At 31.5% G+C, this 13,101-nt stretch overlaps 1 protein-coding gene across 2 annotated transcripts; it reads left to right on the top strand.

The window, feature by feature from the left end:
- Positions 1 to 3,224: 3,224 nt before the first annotated feature.
- On the top strand, positions 3,225 to 12,287 carry LOC115697189 (tropinone reductase homolog At5g06060). 2 transcript variants are annotated; one of them, XM_030624099.2, is made up of 5 exons: positions 3,225 to 3,436; positions 3,531 to 3,738; positions 11,279 to 11,495; positions 11,678 to 11,784; positions 11,918 to 12,287. In XM_030624099.2, the coding sequence occupies exons 1-5, from the start codon at positions 3,348 to 3,350 to the stop codon at positions 12,092 to 12,094; spliced, it is 798 nt and encodes a 265-aa protein (XP_030479959.1). In that variant the 5' UTR covers positions 3,225 to 3,347; the 3' UTR covers positions 12,095 to 12,287. The 2 variants fall into 2 exon arrangements, with proteins under 2 accessions (XP_030479959.1, XP_030479960.1); XM_030624100.2 differs by having other exon boundaries at positions 3,229 to 3,436; positions 11,678 to 11,781.
- The last annotated feature ends 814 nt before the right edge of the window (positions 12,288 to 13,101 follow it).

Raw genomic sequence — 13,101 nt, 5'->3', positions numbered from 1 at the left:
CGATATGATACCAATTAGTTACTTTCGATAAAATCATCAATTTAAATAAAAAGATGATGATCTGACTAAAAATCCTATAATCGGATATATATATATGTGGCATATATGTCAAATAAACTTATTAGTTTATTTTGGCATATTGAAACAAATTTTCATTCTTTGTTTACATTTTTCGTATAGCATACCATCATATATCCTAACAAATCTATTGGTTTATTTTAGCATTTTGAAATAAATTTTCATTTTTCCTTTCCTATATTGGAACAATAATTCATTTCATTTCATATAGCCTAACATTATATATGTCAATAAACCTACTAATTTTTGTTTGTTGGAACAATATTTCATTTTTTGCAATACAGAGTAAACTATAATCAAACATAATGATATATGCCAATAAACTTATTAGTCTATTTTTCGTATATTGGAACAATAATTTTATTTTATTTTTTTTTCAGGCTGAGACATCAAATCTAGTTGTATACAAAGTATATAACTGTAACTACATGTTTACAAACTTACATAGTAAACCTCGATAACAATATATGTACTTGTTGAAGATTTAAATATGATGAGATGTCTTGCTCACATAAAATACCTTGCTCATAAGTTTATTTGGCATATATGGTTGTACTATGCCTATACTCTCATACATGCAAAATAAACTGGGTATTTATTTAGGCACACAAATTTTCATACTTTGTTTACATGGTAGCCTTTTTGTATAGTCTATACTATCGTATATGCTAACAAATCTATTAGTTTATTTTGACATATTGAAACAAATTTTTACTTTTCTTTTCGTATATTAGAACAATTCATTTCATTTCGTATAGCCTACCATTATATATGTCAATAAACTTATTAATTTATTTTTTTTGAAATGATAAACTTACTAGTTTCTATTTGTTAGAACAACATTTTATATTTTTCAATACAAAGTAAACTATAATCAAACATAATAATATACACTAATAAATCTATTAGTATATTTTTCGTATATTGGAACAACAATTCATTTTTTATTTCAAACATAATGTGTACTATAAAATAACAAATTAATTAGTTTATTTTTTTTCAAGTCTAGACATCAAATTTGGATGTATACAAAGTACATGACCGTAACATGTCTTACTTAGTAAACCTGGATAATAATATATGCACTTGTTGAATATGATGAAATGCCTTGCTCACATGAAATTTCTTGCTCATAAGTTTATTTGACATTTATGGCTATACTATGTCTATACTCATACATGCAAAATAAACCAATTACCTAAAGGAAACCCTAAATACCTATAAACTCTCTCAAACATAAACATCAGATTCCAAGTAAAAAAAATGATTAATAAGAAAAATGGCAAGTTAATTAAAAAAAATAAAAGAAGAAAAAAAAAATATTATGTAATTACGAGTGACAATGGTTGTTGTTTTATTTTTATTCGGTATAAAATTATTTAATTTCAAAAATTATATATTTAGCAGTATAATTTACTTAATTTATTGCCAATGAATTTTGTGAATTAAATTTCCACTAAACAACTTCTATAGTCATTTCGAAAAAAAAATATAAAAAAAGCAATAAAGATGTGTACGATGTGAAACCTCATGATTCTTTTTGTTAATATGTTAGTTTGTAGATTAATTAAAGTTTATAAAAATAAGAAAGAAAAAAATAAAAAGGAGTGTGTAAATTAAAACTAAAAATGTGGGCAACTAAATTAAACCTAACAAGAAAAAAGGGCATTAATTATGTGGCAACGATATATTTAACGTTAAAATAAAATAGTTAAATGACCAAGTTATTTTTGATATTAAGATCTAATTTAAAGTTTCTAATATAATTATCCCAAAGAAAAATACATAAATAACTATGCCCGTAAACCAACTAAGCTATGCCGTTAATTGAAGTACTCATATCATAAATAAGTACATATTCAAAGAACCTCGAGAACCGGTAGAAAATCAAATCATGATAAGGTTAAGGATGTATACCTCAGAAAAGAAATATCAAAATGGGTCCCATAATTATGACGAATGGCCCATATGGAAAATAAAAGCATTTGACTTGGTATAAAATAAGAACACATGAGCTCTCCATTTCCTTAGAGAAATGTTAAAAACTTAAAAGCACCAAGTTGCCTTATGTAATTAAATATATGTCTCCAATAATTTTTTTTTTTAAAAGGAGAATTTTATTAATCAACTTGAAAAACTATCATCCCTTACAATTGAAAGTAAATTAGATGGAGCAGAAAGCTCATCATAAATACAATCTGACATAAAACAAGACCGCCTCGCAATGCAGTGAGCCGCCCTATTTGCAGATCGTTTGACAAAGAAAACAAAAATATTATTTAATTCTAAGAGAAAACTTTGGCAATCTTGAATAAGTAAGCCAAACTGAGATAATTTAATACAATAATTTTTAAAAAATATGCATAAAATGTTATTTTTAGAATGTGTTAAAAATTACTCATAGCAAATAATAATGCTCACAAATATATATCTTTATATATTAAAAGTGTCTATCTAACGGTATTTCTTGGTTTAACATACTTAAAAATAAAAGAATATTCTGTTAAATTTAACGATTAGTTTGATCTCCCGTTAACAAATAAACCCAAAAAATTAAACCATCTTTTAAATATTAATAATCTCTTTTTAAATTAAAAAAAATCATCTTTGCCACATATTTCTCTAACAAACCTATCTTGGGAGGATATTAATAATTTTTTTTATTTTTTTTTTTTAAAAAAATATAGATAAAATGTCTAGAAAAGATAATATAAATGTGAGACTGTATATGAGTTGCCCCTTCTGTATACTATTTTAATTATTAGTTCAAATAAAAAACTAAAATATTAAATAAAATTAACACTACGTGGTTTGACACGTAACAATCACCTAGTATATATATATATATGTATATACTAGGTTTTAATGAGATAATAATAAGTGTAATATTTGTATATTTAATTTTTTTAATTAAATAATATATATTTTTTAATTTTTAAAATAAAATTTGAGATTTTGATTTTTAATTTTTTTTTTAACTATTGAAATAATATAAGTGTATATATATCTCATATCAATAATTGATAATTCATACAATCATAAAATCATATAAGTTCGATATACCTTAATATAATTTGATTTAAAATACTTTTGAGTTTTGGTCTTAAAAAATCAATATATATATATATAATCGCACCAACCCAACTGCCTTAGTTGTTTTATTTATTTACACACACTTTAATTTATACACGTATTTATATAGTGCGGAACACTTCAAGACAAAAATCAGAGTCAAAATAAGGAAATAAAATAATCAACACGCACAAAACATGGCGGCCGTAGCTGAGAGTTTCAGTGAGAAGAGATGGTCTCTCAAGGGCCTCACCGCCCTCGTTACAGGCGGAACGAAAGGCATCGGGTTAGCCTTTTATTTTATTAACTTCTTAAAAATGTCATTAAATTCAATCATATATTTAGTCTACAATTTTAGTAAAAAATTTCTTTCTTCTTAGATTTGCCATAGTAGAGGAGCTAGCTGGACTTGGGGCAACAGTTCACACATGTTCTCGTACAGAAACAGAGTTGAACGAAAGAGTTGAAGAATGGAAGAGCAAAGGTTATGAGGTTACTGGTTCGGTTTGTGACTTAAGTGTTAGAGCCCAAAGGGAGGACCTCATTAACACTGTCTCAACCATTTTTTACGGCAAGCTCAACATACTTGTAAGTTTATGATGATGATAATAATATAGACAAATGCTATAAAACGCACCACTAGCACTAAGTATGAATTAAGTATTTGGGTTTCAAATAATTTAATTTAATAATTATTATTAATAATTTAGCTAAATATTTTAAATTAATTCTTAAAAACTACAACATAATTTAATTTTTTAAATATTATTAATTAAATCCAACTAATAAAACTCTAAATCTATAATTTTCTTACTTATATATTTACTTTATGATCATTTAAAATTTTAATTAATTAATTTTAAATTTATATATTAATTTTTAATTAATTTGATGTTCTACTAAGCAATAATTATAACTAAAAAAGTATAATATTCAAGTTATAATATCATATAATAATTATTCCAACTAATTAATTATTGTGTAATACTCGTAAAATTATCTTTTTCATTTTTTTTTATTTTTAATTTAAACTTTAAAACTAATTAAAAAATTGAATTTGGTTTTATTTTAAAATACTAATTTAAATTTATTGCATTAATTTTTTTATTAATATAGAACAATTCTTATGCTACAAAATTTAAAGTTTGTAATTATTATTATAAGAAGTTTTAATGGAGGAAATCGGGGTGGAAATACATGACATGGCACAAGATGGGCGTGGGAAACGAAGATTGGTGGAGGATCGAGAGGTAGTGGGGGCTGGTAAACTTCAAAGGACAGCAAATAATCCAATGGTGATGAATGAAAGCCAAACTCTAATTGATGTTCCGATTGGGCTCTCGATGGACATACCTGGGTTAAAGGAAAGTCTCCCCTTTGCCTTTGGCTCGGGTAAAAATTCAATCCCCAAAGAGCTAGCAAAGAAGAAAAGTGGCGGTGAAGAAAGATGCAAAGAAAAGAAAGGGCGGAAAAGATGACAAACCGATTGAATTTTCTCAGAATGGAGATTTGACAATCACTCAAAATGTGGAAGAGGCGAACCCTGCGAGCCAGGGTCGCCTGCAGCCATGAATGCCTTATTGTGGAACGTTCAAGGGATGGGGAACCCTTGGACGGTCCGTACTTTGAAGTCCCTTGTGCAGCGTTGGTGTCCGGAGTTGGTTTTCATATCGGAATCTAGACTAAATAAGATGCGAGCAGAAAATTTGCGTGTTGCTTTGGGTTTTGTTGGTTGCTTTGCGGTGGAGGCTAAAGGTAAAAGTGGCGGGCTTGTGCTAATGTGGTCCGATAAGATAACTTGCAATATTCTTTCGTTCTCCTCTTTCCATATTGATTCTTTCATTCGGAAAGAGGAGGACCAAGGGTGGCGGTTCACAGGCTTCTATGGAGACCCGGATCCAAGTAAACGAGGCAATTCTTGGACACTTCTCAATAGAGTCGGCAGAATGTATAGGGGCCGTGGCTGATTGGGGGAGATTTTAATGAGATTCTAAGGCAAAAAGAGAAAAAGGGAGGACAACCAAAACCGAGATATCTCATGAACAATTTCAGAAAAGCTCTAGATGATTGTTATCTTCGGGAAATGGAGTTTGAAGGGAATTTGTTTACTTGGTGTAATGGGAGACAAGACAACCTTATCTTTGAGAGATTAGATAGAGCTTGTGGAAATTCTGACTGGTTTGATATGTTTCCTGCAGCAAAAGTTTTTCATCTTGAACGAATCAGCTCCGATCATTGCCCGTTATTACTCACTTGTGCTCAACAACAACTGGATAGTGTTAAGGGGGTTCGATGGCACTCTCGATTTCATTTTGAACATGCCTGGGCTGAGGAAGAAACTTGTGTGGAGTTGGTCACGAAATCATGGGGGGCTGGCACTGTAAGCACCACGGCTAGGGAGCTCAAAGACCAATTGGATAAATGTGGAGCAGCTCTTAATAATTGGAATAAGGCTCGCAAAAAGGAAATGCATACGAGGATAAAGGAATATGAAGATAAAATTGCTACCTTATCTAATCGAATAGACCACACGGGCTGGAATCAATTGAAGGAATTGGAGCGATCCTCCAATGTGTATTTGGACAAAGAGGAGAAATTTTGGAAACAAAGAAGCCGAGCTTTATGGTTGAAGGAAGGGGACCGAAATACAAAGTTTTTTTACAGGAAAGCGAACTCAAGGAAGAAGAAGAACTCAATTACGGGCTTGCTTAATCAAAATGCTCAATGGGTTTATGGAAATAGAATGGTGGGACGGGTGGCATGTAACTACCTCCAACAGTTGTTTACGGCACAACCGGCTTCTGCAGATGAGTTAAAAGAGTTTCAAAGCATGGTGCCAAACAAAATTTCCCCGGAAACCAATGAGTGCCTTATTGCTCCTTTTACAAAGGACGATGTGGTACAAGCTATGAGAGATATTCATCCACACAAAGCCCCGGGTAATGATGGAATGCCAGGCCTATTTTATAGGAAATTCTGGTCGATCATTGGAGAAGATGTCACTACAGTTTGCTTGGGAATTCTCAATGAGGGAAAGAGTGTTGAAGCTATTAATGATACCCTTATTTGCCTTATCCCGAAACTACCAAAACCAATCCAAATGTCAGAATTTAGACCCATTAGCTTATGTAATGTGGTCTATAAGATAGTAGCAAAGTGTTTAGCGGGGCGTATGAAACATAGTCTTCATCAAGCCATATCCGAAGTTCAAAGTGCGTTTGTAAGAGGAAGGTTGATCCAAGATAATGCAATCATCGGGTATGAAAGCCTCCATAGTATGAAGATGAAAAGATTTGGTAATGGGAACAAAATGGCCTTAAAGCTAGACATGTCCAAAGCTTATAATCGGGTTGAGTGGAGCTTCCTTATGACTATGATGCGAGGATTGGGATATGATGAGATTTGGATTGAGAAGATCATGAGGTGTGTAACTAGTGTCTCCTTTTCGGTTCTAATCAATGGGGAAAGATATGGGAACTTCCATCCATCTCGGGGTCTTCGCCAAGGTGATTCACTATCCCCATACCTCTTCCTTATTTGTTCGGAGGGCCTTTCATGTCTAATCCAAGAAGCCGAGAGGGCTGGGAGAATAACAGGGGTTCGGTTTGGTAAGAATGATGTTAAAGTGTCTCACATTTTCTTTGCGGACGATAGTTTTGTATTTTTTGAAGGGAAGGAGACAGAATGTGAGACCATGACACAAATTTTCCAGCGTTATGCAAGGCTTTCGGGACAAAAAATAAACCTTGAGAAGTCAGAAGTGAGTACGGGCAGCAGTATCCCTAAGCAATTGGGTCAACATCTTGCGAATACACTTGAGGTTCGGCTGGTCCCTAATCATGCCATCTATTTGGGGCTGCCAAGTTACCTAGGAAGGAAAAAGAAAGATGTGTTTGAGGTCATCAAAGATAAAGTTTGGAGTAAACTCAAAGGGTGGAAAGCATCAATGTTCTCCCAAGCGGGGAAAGAAATTCTTATAAAAGCAGTGATCCAGGCTCTTCCTAGCTACTTCATGAGTTGCTTTCGCCTTTCAAAGAAGTTGATCAAAAATCTCCACTCTTTGGGAGCCAATTTTTGGTGGGGAGACACAAAGGAAAATAAAAAACTCCATTGGAGCACTTGGGACAAGATGTGTAAACCAAAGGAAGAGGGAGGCTTGGGTTTCCGTAGTCTCTCTGAATTTAATCAAGCTCTTCTAGCCAAACAAGGGTGGCGCCTCATACATAAGCCTCACTCTTTATTAGCAAGAGTCTTGAAAAATAGTTACTACCCTAACACCTCCTTTCTTAATGCAAAATGTCCCCAAAACGCATCTTGCATATGGAAAGGAATTGTTTGGGGTAGGGAGATTATTTATGAAGGTGCCCGATGGAGAGTTGGGAATGGTAGAACCATTCGAGTTTGGCAAGATAAGTGGCTGCCAAGGCCTAATGGCACAATTACACACCGTCCTTTGGACGCAAATCCCAATACCACAGTGAGCAGCCTGCTTAATACTAAGGAAGATTGGAATGAGGATACTATAAACAAATACTTTCATAAGGAGGATGTTCCTTGGATATTAGGGATCCCAATAGACATTCACTCGGAGGACACTCTAGTTTGGCCTTTCACTAAGGATGGTCAGTACATTGTGAAGAGTGCATATAGAGTAGCTAGGGAGATAAATCTTGCCCCCACCCGATGCTCTAATATGGATCAAATTCATGCTTGGTGGAAAATGTGGTGGAATCTGAATTTGCCTCCACGGATGAAGCTTTTTGGATGGAAAATGTGTCGAAATTGGCTCCCGGCAAAGTCCAATCTTTGTCATAGAGGTATGAAAATCGACACTACTTGCAATAACTGTGGCAGGTTTGAGGAATCGCTTTCCCATGCGCTTTGGACTTGTGAAAAGGTTAAAAAAGTGTGGAAACGTTTACCTTATTACAAGTTAATCAAGGAAAGCATAGGGCATTCAATGATGGATTTTCTAGTGGATTTCAGACAAAAGCTAGCTAGGGAGGAGTTTGAAGATGTTATCAAGGTTCTTTGGGCAATTTGGGAGAATCGAAATAGACAAGGGAACAATCAACCTTATATGAATGGGGCTCGTTTGCTGGAATGGGTTTTCAATAGCTACCCGAGAGAGATTAGTGGGAAAGAATGTCTCCCTACTATGCACCCTACTGCTCCTAAAGATCAATGGCAGGCCCCTCCTGTTGGTACTTATTGTGTTCACTGTGATGCAGCCATCCAACCGGACCAAGCAGGGGTGGGGCTCGGCTATATTTGGCGGGATTGGTTGGGCAACATTGTCTCTGCTGGTATGCACTATCTCCATGTTTGCTGCACTGTGCCTATAGCTGAAGCTAAAGCAGTGATTACTGCTCTGCAGAATAAACCGAAGAACTTGCAAAGTCCTTATGAAATCAGATCAGATTGTAAGCAGCTGGTTGAAGAAATCTTAGCAATTGACAGCTCCACTGGTGATATTCAGCTGGTTGTTAATCAAATTAAGAGACACCCTCAGTTTTCTTACTGTACAAAGTTCAAGCATGTAAAAATAGCCCAAAATGTGGGTGCTCATAGCTTAGCTAAGAGAAGCCTAGAAACAAAATTAACTCATTCTTTTTACAATTCTTTTCCGGACTGGTTAGCCATTGTTTGTAAGGCTGACCTCTCCCATTCTTTGTAAGTTTGTTGGCGTTGTTTAATAAAGTTTCTTTTCAAAAAATATATATATAAATTGTTATATTACAAAAAGTATAATAATGAACAATAAAATAACACATGCATTAATATTAAAATATCTATCAATAATAAATATATGACAATATGTGCGCATGGAGCTAAGGCCAAGACTAGGGTCAAAGTTTGAGGTCAAATCCAAGGCAAAAGCTAAGGCGTAGGATGAGGTCCAGGCCTATGGGCAGTGCCAAAAAAATTGTTCAGCCCAGCGTCCATGACATGTGGTCGAAGCTGGAGCATGGGATAGTCAAGGCTTAGTTCTATGGTCTATGGTCTGGGGTTGGCACCGGGGTCAGGACCTGGTATACCTAATTTCAGATCTGAAACTCTCACTTCTTTTTTCTTCTCCATCTTTTCTCTCAACGAAATAAATGCCACCACCATTTCTCTTAAAGCTCCATTTTCTCCATGCACCATTATTTTTCCTTATTTTTATTTTAAATCATCTAGTTTTCTAATCCATAACTGATGTACAACTATAAAAATTAATTAATTTTTGGATATGAGAGTAGATGTAAGAGTTTAGGCAGACAGTTTTTTAGGGTTTTCAGAGAACAACGGTCAGCGAATGGTAGCAATTTCGAGTCTTTGGAGGTTGTCTTTTAACTTGCATTGAGGTATTCATTACTTTAATATATATATATATATATATATATATATATCTTTATATGTATTTTTACTTACATTGCATATTTTTTAGTGTGTACGATATAGGGTTAGGATATTGTGGTGGTGGTCAAAAAGTTCACGACTGTTGTTGGAAAATCAATAAGTCTTCACCTCAATTTTCTTCTGCAGCGAGAATAATTTTATTAATTGAAGTTAAACAAGCTTAAAAACTTAATAGAAATCCAATTTTTCAAGTAGTGGAAGGAAAAAATTCTCATTGTAGTAGATATTTTAGCTTTGGCAAGAATTACTTTTGATCATTGGCTAAAAACTCAAGACAGTACATCTTTGTCATCGTTTTACTTTGGTAATGTTGATGATGGAGCTCAGCTTTGGACTAAACTAGGTTTGAATAACAATCAAGATTAATGTTGATGTTTCTCTGTTTGATAGTGATAATTATTTTGGGTATGGGCTTGTGGCGAGATTTGATTCAGGGGCTTTTATTGAAGCCAAATCAATCTGTCATGGTGGTTCTTTTGATCCAGAAGTAATTGAGGTATTGGGTATTAAAGAGGCTTTAAGTTTTGTCAAAAGCAAAGGATGACCACACGTTGAGATAGAATCTCAAATCTTGCTCTCTATTCAAGCTATACACAGTCATTCTTCTATGTTTTCTATATTTGCTATCATAGTTCAAGATTGTCAATCTTTATTGCTTTCTTTACCCAATGTTAAAGTTCATTTTGTTAAACAATCAACAAACCGATTAGCAGATGTTATTGCTAGGTTTTCTCGATCTTTCTCTGATCATACCATTTGTGAGACTAACGCTCCAGCTATTATGTTGGATATTTTGTATTTCAAATGCTAAATTTAATGAAGTTTCTATTTCATAAAAAAAAAAAAAAAAAACTTCCGAAGATAGTTTTTTTTTCTTGTTTTTTCTTTTTCGAAAATTCTAAAATATATCTTTATGTATTAAAAGTGCATATCTAACGACATTTCTTGGTTTAACAGAATATACTTAAAAATAAAAGAATATTCTGTTAAATTTAACGATTAGGTTTGATCTCCCGTTAACAAATAAACCCAATAATTAAACCCAAAAAATTAAACAATCTTTTAAATATTAATAATCTCTTTTTAAATTAAAAAAAATCATCTTAGCCACATATCTCTCTAACAAACCTATCTTGGGAGAATATTAATAATTTTTTAAAATTTATTTTTTAAAAAAGAAAAATCTTTATATATTAAAGTTAACCTCACGTTATCTAATGTTTTCTCTGGATAAGCATAGGAAGCAGAAATACCACTTCTATCTTTGTGTGATTGCAGATACACCACTTCTGTCATTGACCCACTTTTTAGTTTTATAAATGGAGATGCTCATATAATATTAACACTTTACATAATATTTATAGATATAAACTTACATTACAATGCTATGGTAAAAAAAGAACTAAATAGAATAATCTACTACTCCAATAATAAATTTATTTACAATTTTATAATTACACTAATATTATTTTTAATACATTATTAAATAATATTTCAAAAATAAATATTTAATTTTTTCAAACAAAAAATTTACAATCTTTAAAAATAAAATACATTCAAAATCTTAAAAAGACCAAAATCTTAAATGAAACTAACAATACGTGGCTCGGCACGTACATTCACCTAGTATAAAATTAAAAGTACAAAACAAATTAACCAGCGGGCCAATAAATTTATCTAATTCTTGTTAGTTTTAAAACCATTAATACAAATTTGTATCTTTTAGGTAAACAATGCCGCAACGGTAGTGATAAATAGTGCTACAAACTATGGTGTTGAAGAGTACTCAAATATGATGAACACCAATGTTGAATCTCCATATCATCTTTCTCAACTTGCTCATCCTCTTCTCAAGGCTTCAACAAAAGCAAGCATTGTTTTTATATCATCCATTGCTGGTGTCATCGCTCTACCTAAACTCTCTGCCTATGCCGCTACCAAAGGCATGACAACTTTTCACTAGTTATTATTATTAAATATATGATATAAACTGCATGTTTTCCATGCTAATCATTCTTTTTTTCTTAAATAATAATAATAATATACTGCCTATGTTAATATGTGCTATCTATTATAACTTATCATCTATTTATATTAATTCATTTGATATTAATATTTTGAACAGGAGCAATCAACCAAATTACTAAGAATTTTGCTTGTGAATGGGCTAAGGACGGCATTCGCACCAACAGTGTGGCACCATGGGGAGTTAGAACCCGAGTCATGGAAGTTGTAACTATATATAAATACATTTATTCTCAGAATTTAATTATTCTCTTTTTTTTTTTGTTTAAATTAATTCTTATATATACCAATTAATGTATTAAACCAATTAATTAGTAATTATGTATGTGAAATTGAACAGGAAGGGACACCTATTGACGAGGACTTCTCAGCAGTGTTTAAGAGAACCCCAATCCTTCGTCTTGCAGAGCCTAATGAAATTTCGTCACTGGTGGCATTCCTTTGCCTTCCAGCTGCTTCATACATCAATGGACAAGTTATCAGTGTTGATGGAGGACTTACCGCCGGAGGTTTTTAATCATGGATAATATATATATATATGGGTGACTATTCAATGGTTACATTTTTATTGTAACCATATGGTTACATTTTTCTTTGACCTGTAATAGCAGGTTACCAATAGGTAGACTTTCTTTTTTTAGAATTTATTAATTATAATTAACTATTTTCTTAAAATAATTAATTAAATAGTAGACATTCCTTTTTTAGAATTAATTGATTATAATTAACTATTTTCTTAAAATAATTAATTAAATATTCAACAAGACCTCTTTTAGCAATTAATATTTATATTTAAATCCTTACTTGAATTATTTTAATAATTAAGCCATTTAATTATAATATTTACAATAAAATTTATTTTTTTTACAAAAATTAAACTTCTTTTAACACAAATTAAAATGCTCTTCTTATAATAAAATTTCAAATAATTAATTATTTTTAAATGATATTTAATTATTTTGTTACAATTATATGAACTAAGTATGAGGCCTCAAGCTAATCAATCGATAACAAGTGCAGGCATTTTTTTTTCTAAAAAACCCTTTAACTTATTTCATTTTTTACTTTTTAAATATTTAAATAAAAAAATAAATAATTAAGTGAAATAATTTAAAATTAAGATTACAAGTATAATAAAATTTAAATTATGAAATTATATGTGTATAATTTTAAATTATAAAAAGCTTTGCTATAAAATTTTAAATAATTTAAGTATAAAAAAATTAAATTGCTAAAAGATCCTTATATAGTAATAAGTTGCAAAAAATTAATTAATAATTATAATTAATTTAATTCTAAAATATAATTAATCTTAATTAAAGTTTAATAAGGAAATAAATGATTAGGTTACTTTCAGGTTACAAGTTATTTATTATTTATTTTTATTTAATTTCCAAATTAATCACAACCATTTAATAGTAATCCAATGGCTTAAAAAAATGTAACCATGATGGTTACAATAAAAATGTAACCATTGAAACCTCTTCCATATATATATATATATATATATTACAATATTGGTTA

Source organism: Cannabis sativa, chromosome 7 (assembly GCF_029168945.1).
Source record: "Cannabis sativa cultivar Pink pepper isolate KNU-18-1 chromosome 7, ASM2916894v1, whole genome shotgun sequence".
NCBI lineage: Eukaryota > Viridiplantae > Streptophyta > Magnoliopsida > Rosales > Cannabaceae > Cannabis > Cannabis sativa.
Note: the sequence above shows the minus strand (reverse complement) of the source record. Positions and strands in the feature narration are given on the sequence as shown.

What these genes read in the sequence shown, in the direction of transcription:
- LOC115697189 (XM_030624099.2), top strand. Translation starts at nt 3,348, where the DNA reads ATGGCGGCCGTAGCTGAGAGTTTCAGTGAGAAGAGATGGTCTCTCAAG. An exon ending in ACGGCAAGCTCAACATACTT is followed by an intron (nt 3,739 to 11,278) that starts GTAAGTTTATGA and finishes TGTATCTTTTAG; the next exon opens with GTAAACAATGCCGCAACGGT. An exon ending in GAACCCGAGTCATGGAAGTT is followed by an intron (nt 11,785 to 11,917) that starts GTAACTATATAT and finishes GAAATTGAACAG; the next exon opens with GAAGGGACACCTATTGACGA.